The sequence below is a fragment of the Zingiber officinale genome, chromosome 6A, assembly GCF_018446385.1.
Source record: "Zingiber officinale cultivar Zhangliang chromosome 6A, Zo_v1.1, whole genome shotgun sequence".
NCBI classification, from domain to species: Eukaryota; Viridiplantae; Streptophyta; class Magnoliopsida; order Zingiberales; family Zingiberaceae; genus Zingiber; species Zingiber officinale.
In genome coordinates, this window is record NC_055997.1 from 133,023,183 (window position 1) to 133,046,821 (window position 23,639).

At 36.0% G+C, this 23,639-nt stretch overlaps 1 protein-coding gene and 2 long non-coding RNA genes across 3 annotated transcripts; 2 read left to right on the plus strand and 1 right to left on the minus strand.

The window, feature by feature from the left end:
* The first annotated feature begins 3,827 nt into the window (after nt 1-3,827).
* LOC121998204 lies at nt 3,828-4,597 on the plus strand. The gene is made up of 2 exons (XR_006116447.1): nt 3,828-4,069; nt 4,228-4,597. It is a non-coding gene; the product is annotated as an uncharacterized LOC121998204 (long non-coding RNA).
* Nucleotides 4,494-8,202, minus strand: LOC121998203 (VAN3-binding protein-like). Its single transcript, XM_042552997.1, has 7 exons — nt 7,788-8,202; nt 7,638-7,712; nt 7,447-7,515; nt 6,428-6,782; nt 5,590-5,745; nt 4,882-4,989; nt 4,494-4,815 (listed from the first exon to the last, which is right to left on the minus strand). The coding sequence occupies exons 1-7, from the start codon at nt 7,956-7,958 to the stop codon at nt 4,607-4,609; spliced, it is 1,143 nt and encodes a 380-aa protein (XP_042408931.1). The 5' UTR covers nt 7,959-8,202; the 3' UTR covers nt 4,494-4,606.
* A 13,383-nt stretch (nt 8,203-21,585) lies between these two features.
* On the plus strand, nt 21,586-23,273 carry LOC121994436. Its single transcript, XR_006115713.1, has 3 exons — nt 21,586-21,984; nt 22,205-22,748; nt 22,828-23,273. It is a non-coding gene; the product is annotated as an uncharacterized LOC121994436 (long non-coding RNA).
* Nucleotides 23,274-23,639: the final 366 nt, after the last annotated feature.

Consider the following 23,639-nt stretch of genomic DNA (forward strand, 5'->3'; position numbering starts at 1 on the left):
ATTAAGAAGATTTTTAACTCAGCAGACTACATGTCCCTTGATAGATAAAGTAAGGCACGACAATTACATCAAAGTCATGGGGAGGGAATAAAATCACTCCACTTAGGAAGAGCGTTTGACCATCCTGATTTATTTTTTTCACATTAGTGTGGAATTGACGGTGAAAGAAATTTAGGAAGAACTAGTCACCTCAAATAAAACTTAATTGCATCCTCTTCACAATGACAATATTTTTTTTTATCTCAAGGGATATAACAATGCAGTACTAGGTCGAGTGGGGTAGAGTTTTAAAGTGGTGCAGACCGTATATAAAAAAATATTGATGAATAAGATAATATGAGATGATTGATTTGATTTTGTAAAAAATTTTCATCAATGGTTAAGATAAATCAAAAAATGTTCACAGTATATAATTCAGAAGTCCAACATCTCACAATTATAAAAAATTTCTATAAATATATTGTAACTGAAAATTAAATTGTGAATGTATGAATGACAATTTAACATTTTTCCGCTGTACCGACTCAGAAGTCTAATATCTTATGATTACGAGTCTTATTTAGAGGAAAAATTATTATAAATATATTATAATAAAAAATCAAACTATGAATATTTAGATAATAATTTAACACTCTTATATTGTACCATAGCTCGGGACGGTGCAGCCACTAGATCAAGAAAGGAGGGATGGAGAGGATCGTGCAAACTCTTTTGTTCCACTTCTCATAAATGCAAATTGAAGACGAGACAATCAAATATAAAAATACACTACATATTCAGAGCAGAATAGTAGGATAAGCAAAGTGAGACAAAAGAAATACTAATCAATACACACTGCGCACGTAATCAACCCTATAAGCAAATAAATGAATTATTTGTACTCGAATTATTTGTTTTAGCAGTGATAATCCTGACATTAGCGGCTCCCCATATACTTTGAAAAAGAGTAATACGCATGTACGGGAGAGATCAGCCAGCAAGAGATTTTCGTATGAAATGGACCACAAAATCTATTATATATAGTAAATATCGACGCATATACTGTCAATTGGTGGGGATGAATGATTTGTTTTAGCCTCCGTAAATTGTTTGAACGGGGGAGATTAAATTATCATCTCTAACCAAATGCAACAAATACTTGCCACAAAAAATGTTAACCATGCTCCCGTAGCACATGAAATGTTATCATCATGAGGTTTAAGGTTCAAATTTCGATAAAGTCGCTAAGGTAACGGATCTACTTTTTTTTTATATGCTAGTCACTATTCCAAAGGTTAGTAGTCACTCGTGATTTACCTCCTCTATATTGAATTATTGATCTTGGGACGAATTGACAGAGGTATTGAAGACGAACGTATTCACCTTTTTTACCACCGTGTTGATCATGCTCCCGGACTCGGCAAACAAATACTTGGTACGTGTTAACCAAATGTAACCCAAAAAAAAATATTTAACCTAGATGGATCATATAAGTCAAATTAGTCTACAAAATAAACAAACACAAGAATTAAATGCATTTTGAAATATTTTTAATAGGAAAAGTTGATTCTTGTTATTCATAATCTCCATTTGAGTAGGATATTGATTTAGGGTAAGATCACACATGATATCCATTAACCAAAGCTGCACTAGGTGATATGCAATGTCTCCTTGGATGAGTCTAGTGACTAGCGCATGAGGTGTTGCTATCATGAGGTCTGGGGTTCGAATCTCGGCAAAGTTGAGGTAAATGTCTCCCTTATGTGCTAGTCATTATTCCAAAGGCTAGTAGCCGCCCATGATTTACCTCCTTCGTGTTGACCCTGTGACGGGTTAGTGGGGGCACTGTGGGCGAGCATATTTGCCTTTTGCCAGCGTGTTAATCATGCTCTCTCGAATTTCGACAAAGTCGAGGTAAATACCTCCCTTATGTGATAGTCACTATTCCAAAGGCTAATAGTAGCCCGTGATTTATCTCTTTCGTGTTGACCCTGGGACGGGTTGATGGGGGGCGCTGGGGACGAGCGTATTCGCTTTTTGCCACCGTGTTAACCATGCTCCCTAATTTCATTGGTATATCCTTTGGGGCGGTCTAGTGATTAACGTATAAGTGTTGTTATCATGAGGTCTGGGGTTCGAATCTCGGCAAGCCGAAGTAAATGTCTCTATTATGTGTTAGTCATTATTCCAAAGGTACTGTAGCCGTCTATGATTTACCTCCTCTGTATTGGTCCTGTGACATGTTGGCGAGGGCAAACGTATTCGCCTTTTGCCACCGGGTTAACCATGCTCCCAGACTACGGTGCAGTGGAAGTATGTTAAATTATTATCGAGATATTTACGGGTCGACCCCAAAATACGATACATTTATATGAATTTTTCTTCCAAATCAGATACGATACATTTATATGAATTTTTCTTCCAAATCAGATACGTAATCATAAGATGCTAAATTTTTGAACTGATCATTATGAGCACTTTCTGACTTACTCTCTCGGACAAGTAGAATTCTATAGACCGATCACCCAATGTTACCTTTTTTTTTTTTCAGGTACGTGCTAAACCTCCAACAAAATATATTAGGCTGTATACAGGCCTAGAACAGACCAAAATGACTCGGAAATCCTCCACTGTCCTTGCTTATTTTGCCAATTATCAGCTCCCAAAGCCGCCAATTTAAATTGGATCTAGCAGATTTATCCATCTAAATAGATTGAGTTGAGATTTTACAATGGGCTGACCCGCTAAATGGCTAACCCGACCAACCTGTCCTACTGTGATTCAGCCTATTTAACAATTCTACCTTACAAGTTGGGCGCAGTTGATAGTATTAATAGATCTAGGAGTGAGTGATATCGCCGATAGAGATATAAATGAGCCAAACCGTTTATGAACTATTCGGGTCTCGACATAAAAAAAGGTTCGTTCGATTAAGATAACGAGCTGAGCTCAAACATGATTTTGAGTTTGAAAATATTATTGAGCCGAGTTCAAGCTTAACAATATTTAGTTCGTAAGCTCGTAAATATATTCGTTAAAAGTTCACGAACGTATTCGTTAAGAGGGTCGCGCGTGAATATGTTCGTTAAAAATAGAAATATAAACGAATCGAATCGAGCCGAATATGAAAAAAAAAATCTAACACTCAAATTCAGCTTAAATTAGTTATATTCAGTTCGAGTTCAAGCTCGATTCAAAGGCCGAAAACTTTAAAAATTTTAGCTTGGATTCAACTTGAATTAGAGCTCGGGTTCGAGTTCAGATTGAAAGATTTAAACATGCTCATGAGCTATTTGAATTATTGCTTAAAAATAAGTATTTGAAAGACTCAAAATTTATTTATTTAATATATAATTATATTATATTAATAAAAATATTAAGGCTTACGAACTATTGAACTAACTAATTTGGACTTGAATTCGGCTAAAAAAAATTCAAATATATTTAAATTCGACTCAAATTTGATAAATTTAAATACGAATTAAATATTTATTGAGTCGGCTTAAAAAACTCGAAAGATTCCATTCATTTATACCCATAGTTAAGAGATATGTTTATCTTATTATATATATAATTAAATATCACGTAAATGATAAATATAATAATATATTAATAATTATTATAATTAATTATTTTCAACGAATTCGAACTAAGCTCGTTTAATTTTCAAACGAATTTTTTTTTCTAATCCAGTTCGAGCCTAACTTGAGCTATTTAATGTTATGAGTTAAATCCGAACTTAAGAATTAAAATTCGGATCAAACTCAAGCCGAGCTTCAATTTAGAGATAACGAGCCGAATCCAAACTCGAACCCCTTATTGCTCGGCTCGGCGAGGCGATGGTGTGACTCGGTGTGGACTCGTGAAACTGAGAAGACTGAGGTAGCATAGGAAGACGACGGCAAAAGGGTCCTTAACATGATTATATATGCTTGGTAGCATAGGAAGACGACGGCACCTGGAATCTCATTGATCTATCTCGAGGACAGCTCCGAGATCGCCTTTGCATTCCTTCTCCTGCTCCGTTATGCTGCCGTCTTCGCTCCCGTGAGCGAGAACCGGAAGCGGATTCGCGAAGTGGAGAACACAGGTAACCTACTAAGACAATGGGGGGAAAAAATCGTCTTTGACTCTTTTTTTTTAATTGAATGGATCTATGTTCCATTACTGTTTGTTTGAATATTCGGGTAGTTTTGGTAATTGCTTGATCATAGAAGTGGGTCTGATGAGAACCTTCGTTTTCTTGAGACATGGGGTACATCTGCAGCTGGATTGTAGGCCTCGGGTTGGGATTTTGAAGAGAAACTCCAATTCTTGACAAAAATTCGAAAACAGGAGACACTGTTCAAGAGTTTAGCTTCCGGTATTCAAGCTAAAGGTCCTGTACTCTTTGCTATTACAAAGTGTAAAAGCCATTCTGAGAACTGACATGAGGTAATCATACAGACATATATTGCAAGATCAAGGAATAGTTGAGGATAAGTTACTATGGATTTGTGAGTCTTGTGACCATTTGGTATTGTTGAACTTTATTATAAATAAACATGTATCAAGGATAGTTTGAACACAATATTCATTATTGCCACTCAATGTCTATTAAAAGGAAACTGCAGTCACAGATTTGAGATTATGGAAGAGACACTCCTCCTTGTTTGCTGAATGTTACTGACAGCATCAACATATGGTTTATGGTTGTAATCCATTTCTTGAAGCGGATGTAGTCATCAAATTTTAGCTCAATCTTCCCTTGGCTAGTTGTCATCTCAATGGAATAAGAATCATCTTGATCTTGTACTGGGTCGCCAAGAGGGTTTGTGTGCAACTCAGATATGAAACCTACATTAGGTTAAGATCATTAATTTTCTTTTGAAGGAATATTTGATGAAGTAATGTTCAACTTACATTCTTTGGCAGTGGAGAGGACCATTAGCATATTTATCTTTTTGATTTTGAGGAGAACTTTAGCATCCTTGTTTAAGATAACTGAGACTGATTTTATCCTGCATTTGCCTATTTCAAAAGAGGGAATACTATATTAGTAGGGGTTAGCATGGCATAGTTTATCAGTTTGATGAGAAAAAACAAAATTCAGCTGAAATATTTCAGTTTGAATAGTCCAAACTGAATCCTTACAGAAACAAAACTAAATGAAATTTCTAGTTCAGTTTAAAATTGTAAATTAAAAATAAATATATATTAACTAAAAAACAAGCAGAAGCTAGTTTCCAAGTGTGATTTCCATTGAGAATAATAGTAAAACTTCTCTAATCTATAAATAACAGTTGGGTTAGTTTTATTGATCTTTAATGACTGAGATTGAAACTGAATCCAATGTGAAATGTAGAGAGGTGATGAATGCCATTGTTCTCATATTTTAGTCCCTTGTTATAGGAAAGAAATCAATAGGAAGTGTAATATTTTTTTACTAAGCGTTTAAAAATTCCACTTTGAATTCATTCAACTCTCCTTAGTGGAGAACTGATTTTGATGATGATATGAGTATATATTATGAATTCCAGGATCACCTGCAGGCTAGTTTATTAATTAACTTAGTTTCCGTTGGATCTCATCTGATAGTAAAAGATGCAACAAGTAAATGATATTACTTACCATCAGGTGTTGCAACATGGATCTCATCACCCTTTGCCAGCAATGTTCTGCATCTTCCAAAGTCAAAGTCAAACTCATCAAGAAGTTTTAGTGGACTGCCCTTTAGTTTTTCTGTATGGTTCTGTCTTCTTCTTAGTGTGGTTACACCTCTCAAAGCTGTCACAGAAGTATTTTCAGTATATTTTTTCACAACATAGATGATAAATTAGCATTTTATCAAAACATGCCCTAAAAAATTGGAAATAACTAAATTGTCCCCTGTTAAAGCAGAATTGTGTATCAATTTGCTTCATGATTTTACACCATTTTTTTTTTGGTGGACAAATGGAAGTCTGGCATTCTTAACTTAGGGTGTCTCAGACTAATAGTGCAAGGTGTAGGAAAATTCCACTGCAAACACTTAAAATTCAGCATATGATTATTCTGCGCCGCTATGAAAATCACATATTTACACTATTCTGAGCTTTGAGACATACCAAGTTGAACGCCTTAGCCTTATTCTACAGCAAGTTAATGTGCAAATGAGCTAATGGGAGAATTTCAGTAGTATTGCAGCATTTGAGCTTTGAGACACCCTAAGTCAAAAATATCAAACTTTCATATATAAAAAACAACATTCTTGACCTAAAATCTTGTTGCAGGCTGTTTCTAATTCAGCTTGTTACCGTGATATAACAAATTTGATTTTGGTAAAATTACACTGCTGATAATGTGCACAGTTGATCTTTTCCAATCATCAAGGACTTGTTTAGGCAATATGCTTATGATAATTTTCTAAGAGGTAAGAGCATATGATCAGTGATTGGGTAAAAGCAGTTGCAAGGGATAGTGTGTTTACATGTTGCTGTAGCAGCTGTTAGGGTGATGATGTTACTTGCATCTCTAGCAGTCACAGCTTGGTTAATGGCTGAAGAGATCTCGTCATGCTTTGCACCCACAGCCTCTGCAACTTGGGCACACTGCGCTGCCACTAAAGCAGCTGCTGAGGCAACTGCACTTTCCTTTAGCGACTTGTGTTTGTTGGCTTCTGATTCTTCCGCTGCAATGACTGCTAAGGCCGCTGCAACCCCTGCGACTGAAATGGCTGCATGAATTTCTGCTTCATGCAAACGTTTCTGGTCCTTGCGCTTCTGCTTGATTTCCTTCAACCATTTCTTGATTGATTTCCCATTCCAAGATCCAATTTTTGTGAACTGTAAAGAAAATGCAGGAATGCCAGTATGGAATTTGTGCAGCACGCCAAAATCTAAATTTCTGCTTTTTATATTAATATCAAGTTGAGTCTAAGGATAAGATTAATCACATGTTTCATCTGAGAAAATGCATGAGGAAGGAAATGAATTACATCAATTTGACCAAATGTCAATGAATTACAGCAATTTTCTAATGTAATCTAACTAGTTTCTTTGGATTTCTAATTTTCTAAGCTTCTCATTCCTTTTGAGGTATTCATTACTAAGAAGAAATGCAAAAAGATCTGCAATCAACAATATCAATATTAAAATCATTTCATAGGTTTTTCCCTATTTTAACAAACAATCAGATCGAAATACTGAACTTTTTAAGAACAAATCCTAGTCAAATAGCAATTTGAAGCACTTCTTTTTTATTTTACATTATTTTTGGAACCTGAGGACAGACCTTTTGAATATGTAAAATAACTTGATTGTAAAAATATGTAAAATACAGGATTTCTAATCCTAGTGGGAAAATTAGGGAAATGGGTAGTTAATTTATAGTGAGTAAATAAATTTGCATACCCTATCTCATGCAACTCGGTATCAGCCTATTTTACAAACTAAGCTGTTAACACTAATAGTTGAGTAGTTTGCAAAAGAACTTTTACTACTACCATACCCATTTCTGTCTTGTGCAAAGGTCATAATCCAGCTCTGGATGTATTGCCTTCTGAAGCCATATCCAGGACTACAGGAACAAGGGGAAAAAATTGATCGTGCAGCATCTATTAAATTTGCTACCAGAATCGAAATTAATCTGAGCAATGTAATAGAGTTACTTGCAAACAATTGCTGTCTTTTCTAACTCACCTTCAAATCGTCGATCTTAATCTGTGAAGTTGCCTTGAATTCACCTTCATCCACTTTCAAGTTTCTTTCTCCTTTCTGCAGCATTAAATCTTTTAAGCTTTAATCTGTGTTTCACAGGATTACAGGAATGAGAAGAAGGGATCTACTTACCGATGTAAGTGCCATCTTATAGCTCTCTGATGCCACAATCTGTTTGTCCTTGAACAAGTTTGAGCACTCATCCACCGTCGGTTGGAAAACTTGGATGGCGGAGTTGCACCAGGCGTCAGAGAGGATGTCAAGAGAAGCATCAGGCCGTGCAGTATTCATCTTGAAGTCCATTCAATTTGGATGACCTCTATTCAGGAATGACATAGAAACCTATTGGGGGTGCATTTAGTTAAATAGAGAACATATACAACAAGATGAAGTGGGTTTATTGACTACTGAGAAACTGATGTGCCTATAGATGATCTGGTGTTCATTCGCATTAGAAAGGACTTGGTTTGCCACATGACTAGCAAATTAAGAAAGCCAGTAGTTGTAACACCATTGCTAATGATTACCCAGAGAAAAGGAGGTTTATAAACAAGTTGGGATTAGAGATATTTGAGTATGCTCATAGAAGAGTAGAATGAAAGGGGGGTCCTTGATAAAAGTGGGTCTACCGACTACTTCCAAGAACCTGATGCATCTATAGATAATCGGGTGGTCATGCATCTTTAAGAGAATTTGGTTCTCCACATGTTCAGCATATTACGAAAGCCATTAGTTGTAACATCTTTGTTGATGGTCACTCAGAGAAAAAGGAGGTCTATAAACAACGTGGGATAAGAGATGGAATGTTTGAAAGGGGGCCCTTAAGGATATAAACTATCTGTTTTTTTTTTATTGTCGGACAATGAGGCTAGCTGCCAGTTTCTTTCAAATAAGACTTTGTTGGGAGCCACTATCTTAAATATGTTTAGGCTCTTAGAATATGGGAAAGCAAAAGGGAAAGGTTATAGATGGTGTTGTAGAGCTCTCTAGCATGACAACCAACCATGTCCAAATAAAGCTAGTATATTATATATCGGGTATTCTATTCCTCTTTACTTAGTCCAATGTATTTGTTTATTTGCAAAGATGATGCTTGAAACTATTCTCTAAGTCGAGTTGCTGATCAATGTTGAAGGTAAATTTTGAAGGCACATTATTAGTTCTATATTTCAAGGTACCCTATTTTAGTAGATGTATTTAAATTAATTGTAGATTTGTATATAGCGGGTAATCAACTAGTTTGTAAACCTTGGTTTAGGCAATGCTAGTAGCGACCAATGTCAGAATCAAGTTGGATTGTGCCTGGCATAGCACGGTTTGTCTTGGACTAGGTCAAGCTCGGTGGAAACTGAACTGAGGCATCCCAAGGCCAAGAGTGGTTCTTGTCTGGCCCGTGTATACAATATATCCATTAGCTCCATTACTTTTCAATTTCTTTATTCTCTTGTTTGTACAAAAGAAATTTAATTTAGATTTCGCACATAACGTTTTTGAATATTTGGTAACTCAAATTTGAATCTTATTGATCACGTTAAGCGTGTATTAATCATGGTTAAGTCCACATAAAATGATAATAATCGCCCTGACAATGTTAATTTTCAAAATAAAAATGAGGCTCACTAGTGTAGTTCGTGCAAATCGGATGAAATGATAAATTATAGGTTTCTAGGCTAACTACTGGCGGACAAATAATCTCTAGTGGTCCTTGGTTATTAGTTGATCTGTTTGAAAACGGAGAAGATGATAAATCAAGACATGATTCTATAATTGATTGGATGGAGATTTTATGATGCCCTATAAAACTAGGAGCATAGTGGCAGTGAATACTAAGGATAGACGTGCAGAATAATAAAGTATCACATATCTTTATCTGTAGATTGAGACTCCGTTTTATAGTGTCACTGTAGCATTTGTGTATGCATCTCAAAGCATATGTATATTTTTCAAAATATCATAGGAAAAGATAAATCAAAAAGTGTCTCTGACATCTTTTCTTAAGCAAGCATGCGAATTTTTGATGTGACAGGCTAGAAATTTCTAAAGTACTGTTTGCTTGCTGGACATTTTTTGTTGTCGGTGACATAAACTTTCAAAAGGTATAGTGAGATTTGTATGTGGGTCCCGCTATAGGTAGATCGGGATTCGCTCAGCCGGGACATCATCATCTCAGCCACATTGAATGGAGCTATTAGCCTTTCCTTCACTTGGCTTTCCTATTGTCGGAGGATTACCTTTTGTCTGATCGGACATGCAGTTCGATCGATAGGGATGGTGGACCGAGAAATTTACTATTTATCTCTTAACTCCAACCGTAAGTTTTCGGAGGACGGTTGTTCGGACGATTATGTCTGATTAGCATGCCCGTTCGGCCAACCTCGTCTGATCTATAGTCTTGGGCCTCTAATCGTTTTGACTTTGACCTCCATGTCAGTCAACCTTCCCCATCTTGACTCGTTCTTAAGGGGTTCACCTCTATTGTCGTATCATAAGCCTTCCCCTCAAGTCTAGTCACAAGAGGCTGCAAGCCCGACCAACTGGACACTTAGTATTCTTTGCAACTCTTCTTCCCGACCTGACGTTCTAGGGTTTAGAGCCGTCGCTCGGCTAGCACAGTCGTCGCTCTCATGGCTCTTCAATTGTTGATCTCCTCCCAATCGGAAGACTCCAAAATTAACACCGCTCGGACCTGACGAGGATGACAATTGGTCATTTGTTAGCCCTTTTCTAATTTCTTTCATGAGTAGCCGCCAACATTCAATGTCTTTTAATTGTTGTCGATGTCATCATAATTGCTTGGTAATTACTTAAATCCCTTGCCATTAATGTAAAGCATGTCGCACATGCTTTTTAATCATACGCCTGTTGATAATTTCCATTCCTCATTAATGCCATATGTGATTGGATGTCACATACCACTTTTTCCTGCTGGCGAATATGTGATGTGATGGATGACTATTGGGATATGATGTGACGGATGCCTTTTTGAATTTGACGGCAAAGATTAAGCCTCATTTTCCTAAGCCCTTAATTGGACGACTTAGAGCAATCGCCAACACGGTTATTAAACCCTTTATTTCTTTTTCCCTTTATTGTATCGCTTTCGTCTTCTTCTCATTCGTCTCCTTACTCTCTGTTCTCTGCTCATCACCGACATTTTTCTTTCAGTAAGTCCTCTCCTTTTTCTCCCTTCAATCTTCTATTTTCATTCTTCGCCCTCTTCTCTATATGGCACGCTCGTCTCCTCCTCCTCCTCCTGTCATCCCCGGGTTGTGGCATACCTCCACTGAGTCAACCTTTAACAACGATGAGGTAGACCAGATGACAGGGTTATTAAACCCTTTATTTCTTTCTCCCTTTATTATATCGCCTTGATCTTCTTCTCTTTTGTCTCCTTGCTCTTTGTTCTCTACTCATCGCCAACATTTTTTTTTCAGCAAGTCCTCTCCTTTTTCTCCCTTCAACCTTCGATTTTCATCCTTCGCCCTCTTCTCTATATAGCATGCTCTTCTTCTCCTCCTCCTGTCATCCTCGGGTTGTGGTATACCTCCACCGAGTCGGCCTTTAATGACGACGAGGTAGACTAGATGAACATGACTTATCACATCCTTGATGATCATCGAATCGCAATCCCTTCCGCCTATGATCGTCCTTATACGTCTCTTGATGGTTTCCTTCCTTTTGTCAAAAACCAATTATATGTCGGTCCGTAATTTCCCATCCACCCTTTTTTTTTTGAAGTGTGAAGGTATTTTCACATCCCGCTATCACAATTAGTACTTAATTCCTTAATGTTATTGTGCGAGGTTGTGATACTATTCCATCAGTACTAAATACCTCTTCTGCCTCGCATTTTCCACTATTTTATTACTCGAAATTATCCGAGCCGGGCGTCTTCCTCTTTCAAACTTGAGTGGGCGCCATCTATTTTGAAAAGATGCCCACATCCAATAAGGGTTGGAAGTCCAATTATTTCTATGTTTGACTTTCCGATCGACTTGACTTTTTTCCAGACTAAGTAGCTGATTTGGAATGATCTTGAAATAACCCTTCTATTGTAGCTCCGCTTCATTTTTGCTGGTACGCCATCAGCTGAGCGGTTGCTTTATCTCCGATTTCTTCTATTAAGTCTAGCTCCATAAGATGCCATTCGGAATTTTCTTCGTCATATAATTACCTCCGATCAGACTCCACGCCTATTTCGACCGACACTACCGCTTCTGCTCCATACACCAAGTGGAATGGAGTTATGCCGGTGGCTTCTCGCAGAGTGGTGCGGTACGCTATAGTACACTTGGAAGCTTATTAACCCAGCTTCCTCCAAGGTGGTCGAGCCGAGTTCTGAGTTCTCTGATGATTTCTCTGTTGGTGACCTCCGCCAGACAATTGCTCTGGGGATAGGTTACCGAAGTGAATGCCTGTAGAATACCATAGCTGGCACATCATTCTTTTAACCTTCATCCTTGAAATTGCCTTCTATTGTCAGAGATGAGTTTGTGAGGAATGTCGAACTGACACATGATATTTTACCATAAGAATTTGATAACCATCTGCTCGGTTATCTTAGCGAGCGGTTTGACCTCCACCCATTTAGAGAAGTAGTCCATAGCCACAAGAAGAAATTTCCTCTGACTGATCTCCATGGGGAAATATCCAACAATATCCATACCCCATTGATCGAACGGGCAAGAGACAATGGATGACTTCAACTCTTCCGTTGGTCGGTGCAGTATGTTCTGGTATCTCTGACATGATAGGTGAGTCGCTACTATCTGAGAGGCATCTGCTTGTAAGGTAGGCTAAAAATATCTAGCCAATAAGATTTTCCGAGCTAGTGAACTCACTTGGATGGCTGCCACAAGAATCTTGGTGTACTTCTTGTAAGATGTATTGAACATCTTCCAATCCGATGCATTTTAGCAATGGTCTCGAGAAAGCTCTCTTGTATAAGTGGTCTCCTATTAATGTGAATTTCCCAACTCTTTTTTTTATCAATCGAGCTTGCTCTAGGTCGGTTGGCACGTTGCCCGATCGGAGGAACTTAATGAAAAGTGTCTTCTAATCACTTGGTACTCCTATTTCAACCACTCTCTCTATATGAGCGACCAACATCACTTGATCGATCAACCTATCTGGCATTACGAGGCTTAAAGAAATTGCTAGTTTAACCAGCTCGTCTGCATATTGGTTATCCGCCCGGGGTATCTTTTGCATGATTACCTCTTGGAATTCTGTCTTTAACTTTTCTAAAGCTTCGGCATGTAATTTATGTCTGATATTATTTATTTCGAAAGTACTTAAATGTTGCTGGGCTGCTAGTTGGGAATCTAAGTGGATAAGAAGTTGCGTGGCTCCCACATGCCTGGCTCCCACATGCTTGGCTACTTGTAGACCGACGATCAACGCCTCATATTCTGTCTCATTGTTTGTGCCTCATTAGTCTAGCCAAATGAATAGTTGCATCCTATCTTCTCATGGGGATATCAAAAATATTTCCACTCCATTGCCCTGCCAAGTAGAAGATTCGTTGACAAATACTTTCCAAGTTGCCTCTGACTCAGAGTTATGTATTTTAGTCACAAAATCGGCTAAGGCTTGTGCCTTCATTGTCGATCTGGGTTAGTATTATATATTGAATTCACTCAACTCCGTAATCCACTTTATCAGCCGTCTGGACGCCTCTTAGTTGAGGAGAACTCTTCCTAGTATATTGTTAGTTAGTATAATTATAGGATGCAAAAGAAAATAAGGGCGTAACCTCCGAGCGGACAGGACCAGCCTGTATGCTAGCTTCTCAAGATAGGTGTAGCGACACTTGACATTTTTCAATAAATGGCTCAAGAAGTACATCGACTGTTATTCATTGTCGTTCTGTTGCCGATCTGACCGCTCGCTCTATGGAAGACAAGTATATCCAAAGCGGCTCACTGGCGATGGACTTTACTAGTACAGTTAAAGAAGATAAGTAATTCTTAAGTTCCTCCATCGCCTTGTCGCATTCGGCGTCTTATTGAAACTTGGTAGTGTTGGGGTTGCAAGGTTGCAAACATAGTCCCATATTGAAAACACATGGAAAAAGATCATGGGTTTATAAGAAAAAGATATCTCCATTGGCATGAGGCCTTTTGGGTAGAGCCCAAGAGCAAAACCATGAGGGCTTAGGCCCAAAGTGGACAATATCATGTCATCGTGGAGATATCTAAATTCTTTTCGATCCTACAATTGGTATCAGAGCCCGGACTGCCAGAAGGTTTAACCGCCGACTGTGCACAAGAGCTATGGTCTAATTGAACCATGTGAGTACAATATTGACCTCGAACAAAGAAAGTGGGGGCTCCTATGTTCGATCAAGAGGACCAGACACCAGGCAGGAAGTCCTAGTAGGTCGGGTGGACCGAGGGGCAAGAAGTCCTAGTTGCGGCTAGGCAAGGAAGTCCTAGTAGGTCGGGTAGACCGAGGGGCAGGAAGTCCTAGTAGGTCGAGTAGACCGAGGGGCAGGAAGACCTGGTGGGTCGAGGATCGGACGTGGGAAGCCCATGGTCCTTTGTTTGAGGGGGGGATTGTTGGGGTTGCAAGGTTGCAAACATAGTCCCATATTGAAAACACATGGAAAAAGATCATGGGTTTATAAGAAAAAGATATCTCCATTGGCATGAGGCCTTTTGGGTAGAGCCCAAGAGCAAAACCATGAGGGCTTAGGCCCAAAGTGGACAATATCATGTCATCGTGGAGATATCTAAATTCTTTTCGATCCTACAGGTAGCTCGGCATAAAATTTGGAAGAATGGCTGGCTTCGATTGAATGATTTGGAGATGCCCAAGCAGACCTCTAATTATCTCTACGTTAGGGCTACGGTCGGTGTTGCTCGGTTGGTGTATTGCCCTCCTCGTGTTGTCCGCACAATTGACAGTAATGGTGGCGTTCAAGAAATAGCGATCGACGGCGGAATGCTTAGGGAGTTGATCGGCGCGGCTTTGGGTTGAGGTGGTAACAATCCCTCATATTGTGGGTTGCCGAGCGATGATAAAAGCAAAATAACGACATCCATTGTCGGGGCTAAGTGACTTTTGCCCGCTCGACCTCCATGTTGGTGCGGTTAGCACTAACGGTCGAACCCATATTTTGATGAATGACAAAATACGTTAAGTTAGTTTTACTGTTGATCTAACACTCTGACCGAGTGTGCAGGAGAAGTCCAGACAGGTCGACGAGCTGACTGGATGTCTGGTACGAAGCCCAGCTAGGTCGACGGGCCGACCAGATAGCTGGCACGAAGTCCAAATGAGTCGACGGGCTGATCGGACGTTTGACACGAAATCCAGCTAGGTCGACGGGTTGACCGGATAGCTGGCACGAAGTCCAGACGAGTCGAAGGGCTGACCGGACGTCTGACAGGTAAGTGGAGGTAAGTCACTAGAGGGGAGTGACTGTGAGGACGCATTTCCGGAAAAGGAACTTAGGCGCCGATCCGACTTAGAACCATCTCAGAACTCTAAGTCGAGATCTTGACTAGATTCTGATCTCGGAGATACGGAATCTAATTACTGTTTTTCTTGTCTATAAAACTGTGCTAACAATCTGTGTTGTAGGGTATAATTACCTCGGACTAAAGTTTTTCTTGCAGGAAGGAGTCTGTTGGAAAACTTGGGTCCGGGTGCTCGGGAGGTACCCAAGCGCCCGGAGGTCCGGGCGCCTGGAGGCGAATTCTATCATCTTCACATCGCTGCCACGTGGAGCCTCCTGGTTGGGTCGGCTACGTCATGGTCGAAGCGCCCTGAAGGTTACAGGCGGCCCGAGCCTCCTTTATAAGGAGGGTCAAAGGCGGAGCTCTGACAACAACTCAGAGAACAAGATCTTCTACTCCCTGCTCTGCTGTGCTCCTGCGACACTGCGAAGCTCTTCCGACGACCTGCGATTCAAGTGTTCTTTCTTATTGTTGTCAGTATTATCTTTTAATAGTTCTTGTACTTGATATTGTAATTCTATTTACGAACTATTAGTGATTGCCCAACGAAAGCACGCAACGAGTGCGGGTCTTGGAGTAGGAGTTGACAAAGGCTCCGAACCAAGTAAAATTGGTCTGTGTTAGCATTGCTTTCTATTCCGCTGCGTACTCGCTACGATTTGTTTTTAATCACTATTCACCCCCCTCTAGCGAACTCTTCACGATCCAACAAGTGGTATCAGAGCGGGTACCACTCTAAATTGGTGCAACCACCAATCGAGCAAGGGGGGTTCTTTTTAAAAGAAAAATAGATATTGTTTGTCTTTAAAATAAAACTGTTTTGAAAACTACATCGTCATCTCTTCACCATTGCTTAGTATTGACAAAATATTACATTTTCAAAATTTTGAAATAATATATTTTTTTTAATATTTTATTATTTTTTTCGAAATTAGTGCAATACTATATTCTTTCTCCAGCACTGCTAATCCAAGACCAAGTCTTGGGATTTTGTCTCTGTTTCCTTGTGTGCAAGACCAATGTCTCTTCAAGAAGGACGGAACCCCCACGAACCACCACCATACGATCAAGATTTCAATTACTGGAAGCGATTAATGGAATGCTTATTAGGAGGCCTAGATTTCGATAATGTGCTAATATTGAGAAAACCTTCTCAGGACTCGGAACTGAACAAAAATATAAGTAAAATTTTTTGTGGTGTTTTACCTAATAATATTTTATGCAGACTAGAAAAGTACAAGAATGCATATGAGCTTTGGACCCAGCTAATCAAACTTCACGAGGAGCCGATGGAGCTCGAGGATCAAGTAAAAATCGAATCCAAACTTGAGTCAAATCCAACAGAAAAGCCTACTGAACTAGGGGTTGCGCTCAAGGTTAGTAATATTTACCAAAATACACTTGCTAATAGTAGTTTAAAGAATATGCATGTTAATTTGGATATTTCTGAAAATATATGTGAAAATAGTGTAGCTGACAATACTTGCAAAAATACCCCTAGGATATTTTCTGATAAAAAAAATCTAATTAATTTAGAAAATTCAGAAAATCTGAAAATAATTAATAACCCTAAAAATTTAAATTTGAACCTAAACAAATTTGACAATTCAAATGATAATGATAATAAGATCAATATTGATCTAGATAAAATTAATAAATTGTTTAATAATCTAGACAATATCAATTTGGAAAATCCTATCCAAACCCAAGATAATTTAATTAACAAAAAATTAAGTTTTAAAGATAAGACTTATCTAATAAATTCAATTAATCATTTCAATATAAAAGGCAAAGAAAAAATAAGGATAAAATCAAATACTTTGATAAAATCAAAATTAAATCTAACAAACTTAAAATTAAATGTTAAAGATAAACCTTTAAAGAAATATAATTCAAACAATTTAATTAATTCAAATTTAAAAATTAATAAAAACTTAAATTTTAAAAATAAGCTCTTAAAAAAAGATAATTTAATTAACCTAATAAAATTAAAATTAAATGAAAATTTAAATATTAAACACACTTTTTAAAGAAAGATAATTTGACAAATTTAATTAATTCAAAATTAAAAACTTAAATTTAAATTACAAATTAAACATTAAAATTTAACTAAAACCAACTCTAATTATACAAAAATCTTAAAAGGAAAGTCAATAATTCAGGAGGAGACTCCAGAATAGCTGACACCTCCGAAACTAACCTACCCGAAAGGGTAACCCAAACAAATCTACCCAGTAGGGTAATTAGGACTAGTTAAAAAGGGACAAAGTTTAACTTGACCTATGGTGCTGGTGAAGTTTTGGATGATAGTACGTTAGAGAAGCTTAGTCTATGCATGTCTACAAAGATACGACTTCGACCTGGTGCATTTGGCTAAGTGGAACTAGCTGAAGCTACCCCTTACAGATCCCAACCAGTTAGACCAAGATTTTGTATTAAGTTCAGTGAATAGGACTATTTGGAGAACCTCGAAGGCATGGTTACTCTAATGATGCCCAGGTGACTCACCATAACCCAGAAGTATATCCAGAGAATGTCTATTTGTTGAGCCCAAAGCTAAACCTGAATCTAACACAAAGTTAAATCAAACCCTATAATTGAATCAAATTCATCTCATTAAAATTTAGGATTCCCTGATTGAAAATTTAGATCAGGTGAGATGATTAAAGATCAAAATTAAAATTTGAATTAAAATTAAATTTATATTTAAGATTAAAATTAAAATTAAATTAAATTAAAATTAAAATTAAATCTCAAAATTTTAAAATTTATTTTAATCTTAAAAATTTATTTTAAAATTAACTATAAAAATTTATTTTAAACTTAAAAATTTATTTTAAAATTAACTTTAAAAACTATTTTAATTTAAAAATTATTTTAACTTAAAAATTATCTTAAAAATTATTTTAACTTAAAAACTATTTTAACTAAAAAATTATTCTAAAAATTACTTTAACTTAAAAATGATTTAAACTTAAAAATTATCTTAAAAATTATTTTAACTTAAAAATTATTTTAACTCAAAAATTATCTTAAAAATTATTTTAACTTAAAAATTATCTTAAAAACTATTTTATCTTAAAAATTACTTTAACTTAAAAATCATTTTAAAAACTTTTAAAAATCATTTTAAAAATTTTAAAAACTTTAAAAATCGTTTTAAAAATTATTTTAAAAATTATTTTAAAAAATTTTAAAAATCATTTTAAAAATTATTTTAAAAACTTTTAAAAAATATTTTAAAAATTCTTTTAAAAACTTCTAAAACTCCCTTTAAAAATTCTTTTAAAATAATTTTAAAAACTTTTAAAAATCATCTTAAAAATTCTTTTAAATAGTTTTAAAAATCATTTTAAAAATTATTTTAAAAACTTTTAAAAATTCTTTTAAAAATCATTTTAAAAATTATTTTAAAAGCTTTGAAAAATCATTTTAAAAACTTTTAAAACTCATTTTAAAAATTCTTTTAAAAAATTATTTTAAAAACTTTTAAAAATTATTTTAAAAACTCTTAAAAATCTGTTTAAAAATTATTTTAAAAACTTTTAACAATCATTTTAAAAATTATTTTAAAAATTCTTTTAATAACCTTTTAAAAAATTATTTAAAAAATATCCTTTTAAAAATTATTTTAAAAATCTTTTAACTTATAAATTAATTTTTTCTTAAAAATTAGTTTAAAAAAAATTTATTTTAATTTAAAAAGCATTTCAAGTAAACTTAAAGTTAGAATAAAATAAAAAATTTAAATTTAAATTACATTAAAATATATTAAACTAAATCTAAACCTTAATGACATTATTAACAAATAATTAAAATTTGATTAACTTATGATTATAAACTTAATAAGTAAATAATTGAAGTACGAACTTCAAAAATTAACTTTAATCTAAATTAGATTTGACCTTACATTAAATAGTTAATTAATACTTAACCTTAATTTAGTTCAAATAATCTTAATTTTAACGTTAATCAAAATTATAATTTCACTATAATTAAATCATAATTTATCATTATTAATGATTCATTCAAATTGAACCTTAACATTGTTTAACAACTTTAATAAATTAATACTAATTCTAAACTTAGCTAATCCTAGTAAATTTAGAGGGAGTATCAAATTCAGGGGGAGAAACAAATTAAGGAAGAGTAATAAATAAATAAATAAATAAAATATCAAATTCCGAGGGAGGTTCACATCTTTTTATATTTACTTAAAAAAATATTTATTTCCCTAATTTTTTTTATTTCTTAGATTTTTTTTAAAATTTCTCTTTAAATTTTTTTTAGAAAATCCTACCTCAATTTAAAAAAAATAAAAAAAATAATCTTACTTTGAATATTTTTAGCAAATGTTTTCAAAATTTTATGTCAGGTTGGAGGATTAATTGTTTTCATATTTATTTTTCCTTTATTAAAAATATTTTGAAATTAATTTTTAAAAAATATTTCCTTAAAGATATTTTAACGTTACTTAACAAATCTAACTTATTTTTGCAAATCTAATTTGATAAACCTTAATTTGAAAAATAACTTTTAAAAACTCAGTTGTTTTTTAAAAAAAAACTTAGTTTTAAAAATTGGACTTGAAAATTAAATTTTACCAAATAAGTTATGTAAACTAGATTTTACAAACTCAATTTTGCAAATTGGATTCTTTTTCTTGGTTTTGGAAATCAGAGTTTACTTACTTTTGAAAATTTAATTTGAATGTTGAATTCTACTTTGTTTTGAAAATTACTTTGTTTTTGGAAAACAGCGTCTACTCAGTCTTGAAAATTCATTTTTCTGAAAATTAAAGGTTAAAAGATAAAATTCTTTAAGTGAAAAAAAATTGAATATTTCAAGATATTTTAAGTTTGCAAGCTGTGATTTTGAAAAATCCTCTTTAAGGTATCTTTGAAAAATTATTTTAGAAATTGAATTTCTCAAAATTTGATTTTCCTGTTTTTGAAAATTAGACTTTACTTAGTTTTGAAAATATGAATTTTGTAAAATGAGCTTTATAAATTACTATCAACTTGGTTTCAAAAATCTTATTTTTATAAATTATCTTTGTAAAACTTATGTTTGAAAAATATGTTTCAAAACTTAGCTATTTTACAAAAGTTAAAAGATAAAATTTAATTGTCTATGTTTTGACATTTAAACTCCCCCCAGTTAATCTAACTTATGGTTTTGTTCTTGCAATTTTTCTGTATTTATAGATTTGATCTATGTTTATATTTGATGAATGCCAAAGGGGGAGGGTTAGGATGGTTAAGTTAGATAAAACAAATTGAAAATAAAAACTAACTTAAAAACCTGTTAATGCTTGTTTTAACTTGCATTTTACACTAACTTAATCAAGTTGTCATTCCATCAAAAAGGGGGAGATTGTTGGTGCGGTTAACACTAACGGTCGAACGCAGGTTTTGATGAATGACAAAATATGTTAAGTTAGCTTTACTGTTGATCTAACACTCTGACCGAGTGTGCAGGAGAAGTCCAGACAGGTCGACGGGCTGACCGGATGTCTGGCACGAAGCCCAGCTAGGTTGACGGGTCGACATAATAGCTGGCACGAGGTCTAAACGGGTCGACGGGCTGATCGGACGGTTGGCACGAAGTCCAGCTATGTCGACGGGCTGATCGGATAGTTGGCACGAAGTCCAGAAGGGTCGAAGGGTTGACCGGACGTCTGACAGGTAAGTGGAGGTAAGTCACTGGAGGAAAGTGACTGTGAGGACGCGTTCCTAGGAAGGGAACTTAGGTGCCGATCCAATTTAGAACCATCTCGGAACTTTAAGTCGAGATCTTGACTAGATTCCGGTCTCGAAGAGACGAAATCTAATTACTATTTTTCTTATCTATAAAACTCTGCTAACAATCTGTGTTGCAGAGTATAATTGCCTCAGACTAAAGTTTTTCTTGCAGGAAGGAGTCTGTTGGAAAACTTGGGTCCGGGCGCCCGGGAGGTACCCGGGTGCTCGGAGGCGAATTCTATCATCTTCGCATCGTCGCCACGTGGAGCCTCCTGGTTGGGTCGGCTACGTCATGGTCAAGGCGCCCTGAAAGTTCCAGGCGCCCCGAGCCTTCTATATAAGGAGGGTCAAAGGCGAAGCTCTGACAACTCAGAGAACAAGATCTCACTACAAGAAAATTGGGCTTTTACAACACTTAAAAGACAACATTTTTTTTTTAAAAAAAAATGTTGTCGTTTTTTTTAACAACGCTTTTAGTGAAAAGCATTGTCTATTTCTTTATTTTCTTACTAATAGACAACGCTTTTTTAAAAATCATTGTCTTTTAGTGATTTTTGTGAGTCAACGACAACACTTCTTGAAAAGCATTGTCTATTACCATTTTTTTAGTGTTGTCTATTGTTAAGTTCTTGTCTAAATTAAATCTAGAATGATACGATCCGTTGGATCAAATAAGGAGTTGAAAACCCGCTAGGTTTCATTCGCTCGCACCCACCTATCTTCCGAGAACCTCCCGAACCCCTCTCACAACTTTTCAGCTCTCGCCTTCTCCATCCAACTCCTCCTCTCATGCCCTCTCGCCTCCGTCTCGCCTGCCACCGCTGCCCTTGTTTCCCCGCAAGGGCAACTCACGTACGACTCTACCTCCTCCTCTACGTCCGCTCGATAGCTAAAGTGGTTCAACATTGGAGAGGGTTGTCTTGTATTTGAAGGCCTCTTCGAGTTCTACCAGGCCTCCGCTGACGGCTCCATCGGCGCCGCCGTGAAGATCAACCGCGAAGATGCCGACATTGCCATCAACTGGGCCGGCGGACTACACCACGCCAAGAAGTGCGAGGCCTCCGACTTCTGCTACGTCAACGACATTGTCTTCGACATCTTGAGCTCCTTAAGTACCACAGGGTAAGCCGACTGTACATTTCCTTCTGTTACTCTTCCATCATAGATTTTGTTCTTGCTTCATTGTTGGCGATCATGTTTAGCGTTGATTATTTTTTGCTTCTATGCAACTTACAAGATTTAGTAGTAATTAGAGGCAATTACAGTTTTATTTAATTTAGTTGATTTTCATTTGTTTTCCTAGTCTTAAGAAAGTCATTTCATTTGTTTTATGTTCACACAGAAGCTCCATCGACATGAGGACGTTCTCACAAGGCGGCGACGAGCTTTTTGTTAGCCTTGTTGTAGCTCCTGACATCTGTAAGCACACATCAAAATCTCTCCTTTCCTCTTGTTTTTATCAGAATCAAAAGGTTTCAGAATAACAAATTCCGAAAAGTAATCTAAGAGGTTCGTGAAGATCACAGTCATTGCTACAACTTTGGGCATCCTTTTGTTCTTGATCGTGTCTGTGTTCATTTGGTGGAGAAGGAAAAGAATCGAAAGTATGTATGCTCAACCACTCATGTTAAATATTGCCGACTAGGTGTATGATGAAATGTCCTTATGAGTTATACTTGTTGATTGGTATTTATTTTTCACATTTAACTACTACATTTAGATGTAAGTTTGTTCAATGACACATACTCATTTGCAACACAAAGCAAAGTCATCGAGGTGAACAAGAAAAAAAACATCACCTGGCAAAGTGACAAAGATCACAAATTTGGCAGTGATGTCTACCCTAAATACTTCCAGCAGGGAGGTCTCATATGAGGTGCCAAGCTGTAAGTGTTTTTCTATCTTTCATTTATATATCATATGTTGTATTCAAGTTGGTAGCAATCATTGTAATAAAATTTGCAGTTGAGCGAGCAAGAATATCTCATTGTTTGGATGAGGACAGTTGCCTTGCCATAGTTTAGAAAACTCTATGGGAGAATTGAGAGAGACCTCGCAGCCAATGAACAAATCTCAATGACAATAGAGAACAACTACAACACTTACAGTTTTGAAGGGGAGAAGAGGTTGGTACTTTCTACTACCTCATGGATAGGTGGGAAGAATGGTTTCATTGGTGTTGCATATCTTACAATCGGTAGCCTTTGCATATTTCTTGTGGTAGCCTTCATAGTTCTTTATCTGCTCAAGCCCTGGTAAGTATCTTGCTCCTCTTTAGCATTTATGGTGTGCAGTACAATGAATACATTTTTCTATAGTTGATAAGTAAAAATCAAGTTAACAAGGCTTGACTTGGAACTAATAGACTTGTTGTTCCGATTGATTTCAACTTCGATGTTACCTAGTGACAACTCATGCAAGTTGGTTCACTTGTTCTTGCAGGACCCTTGGAGATCCATCGTACTTATCTTGGAACAAAAACCCAGATGAACATTATTGAAACTTTAAGCTTAAGTTGCATTCAAAAGTTGGTAAAGTTACAAATTTAGTTACTCTAAATCAAAGTCTGCCAATCATCTACAAATAATTTTCTTTGAGAATTCTGTAATCTGTAACTTCAATAGAGACCAAAGGAAATACAATGTTAGATCATTATGCAAATTGAACAGTCACGTCATGTTGACAATAGTATCATCATTTTGGGAATTATGCACTTAGTTTTTATGTACCCTATGTATCTATCTCTATTATATATAATGTACCTGGTTTTGATGCGT

Excerpts from the sequence above, each read along its gene's own strand:
- LOC121998203 (XM_042552997.1), bottom strand. The coding sequence starts at position 7,958 with ATGGACTTCAAGATGAATACTGCACGGCCTGATGCTTCTCTTGACATC. Across the intron at positions 7,713-7,787 it reads ATAAGATGGCACTTACATCG|AAAGGAGAAAGAAACTTGAA; the intron begins GTAAGTAGATCC and ends TTAATGCTGCAG. Across the intron at positions 6,783-7,446 it reads TTTGCACAAGACAGAAATGG|TTCACAAAAATTGGATCTTG; the intron begins GTATGGTAGTAG and ends TTTTCTTTACAG.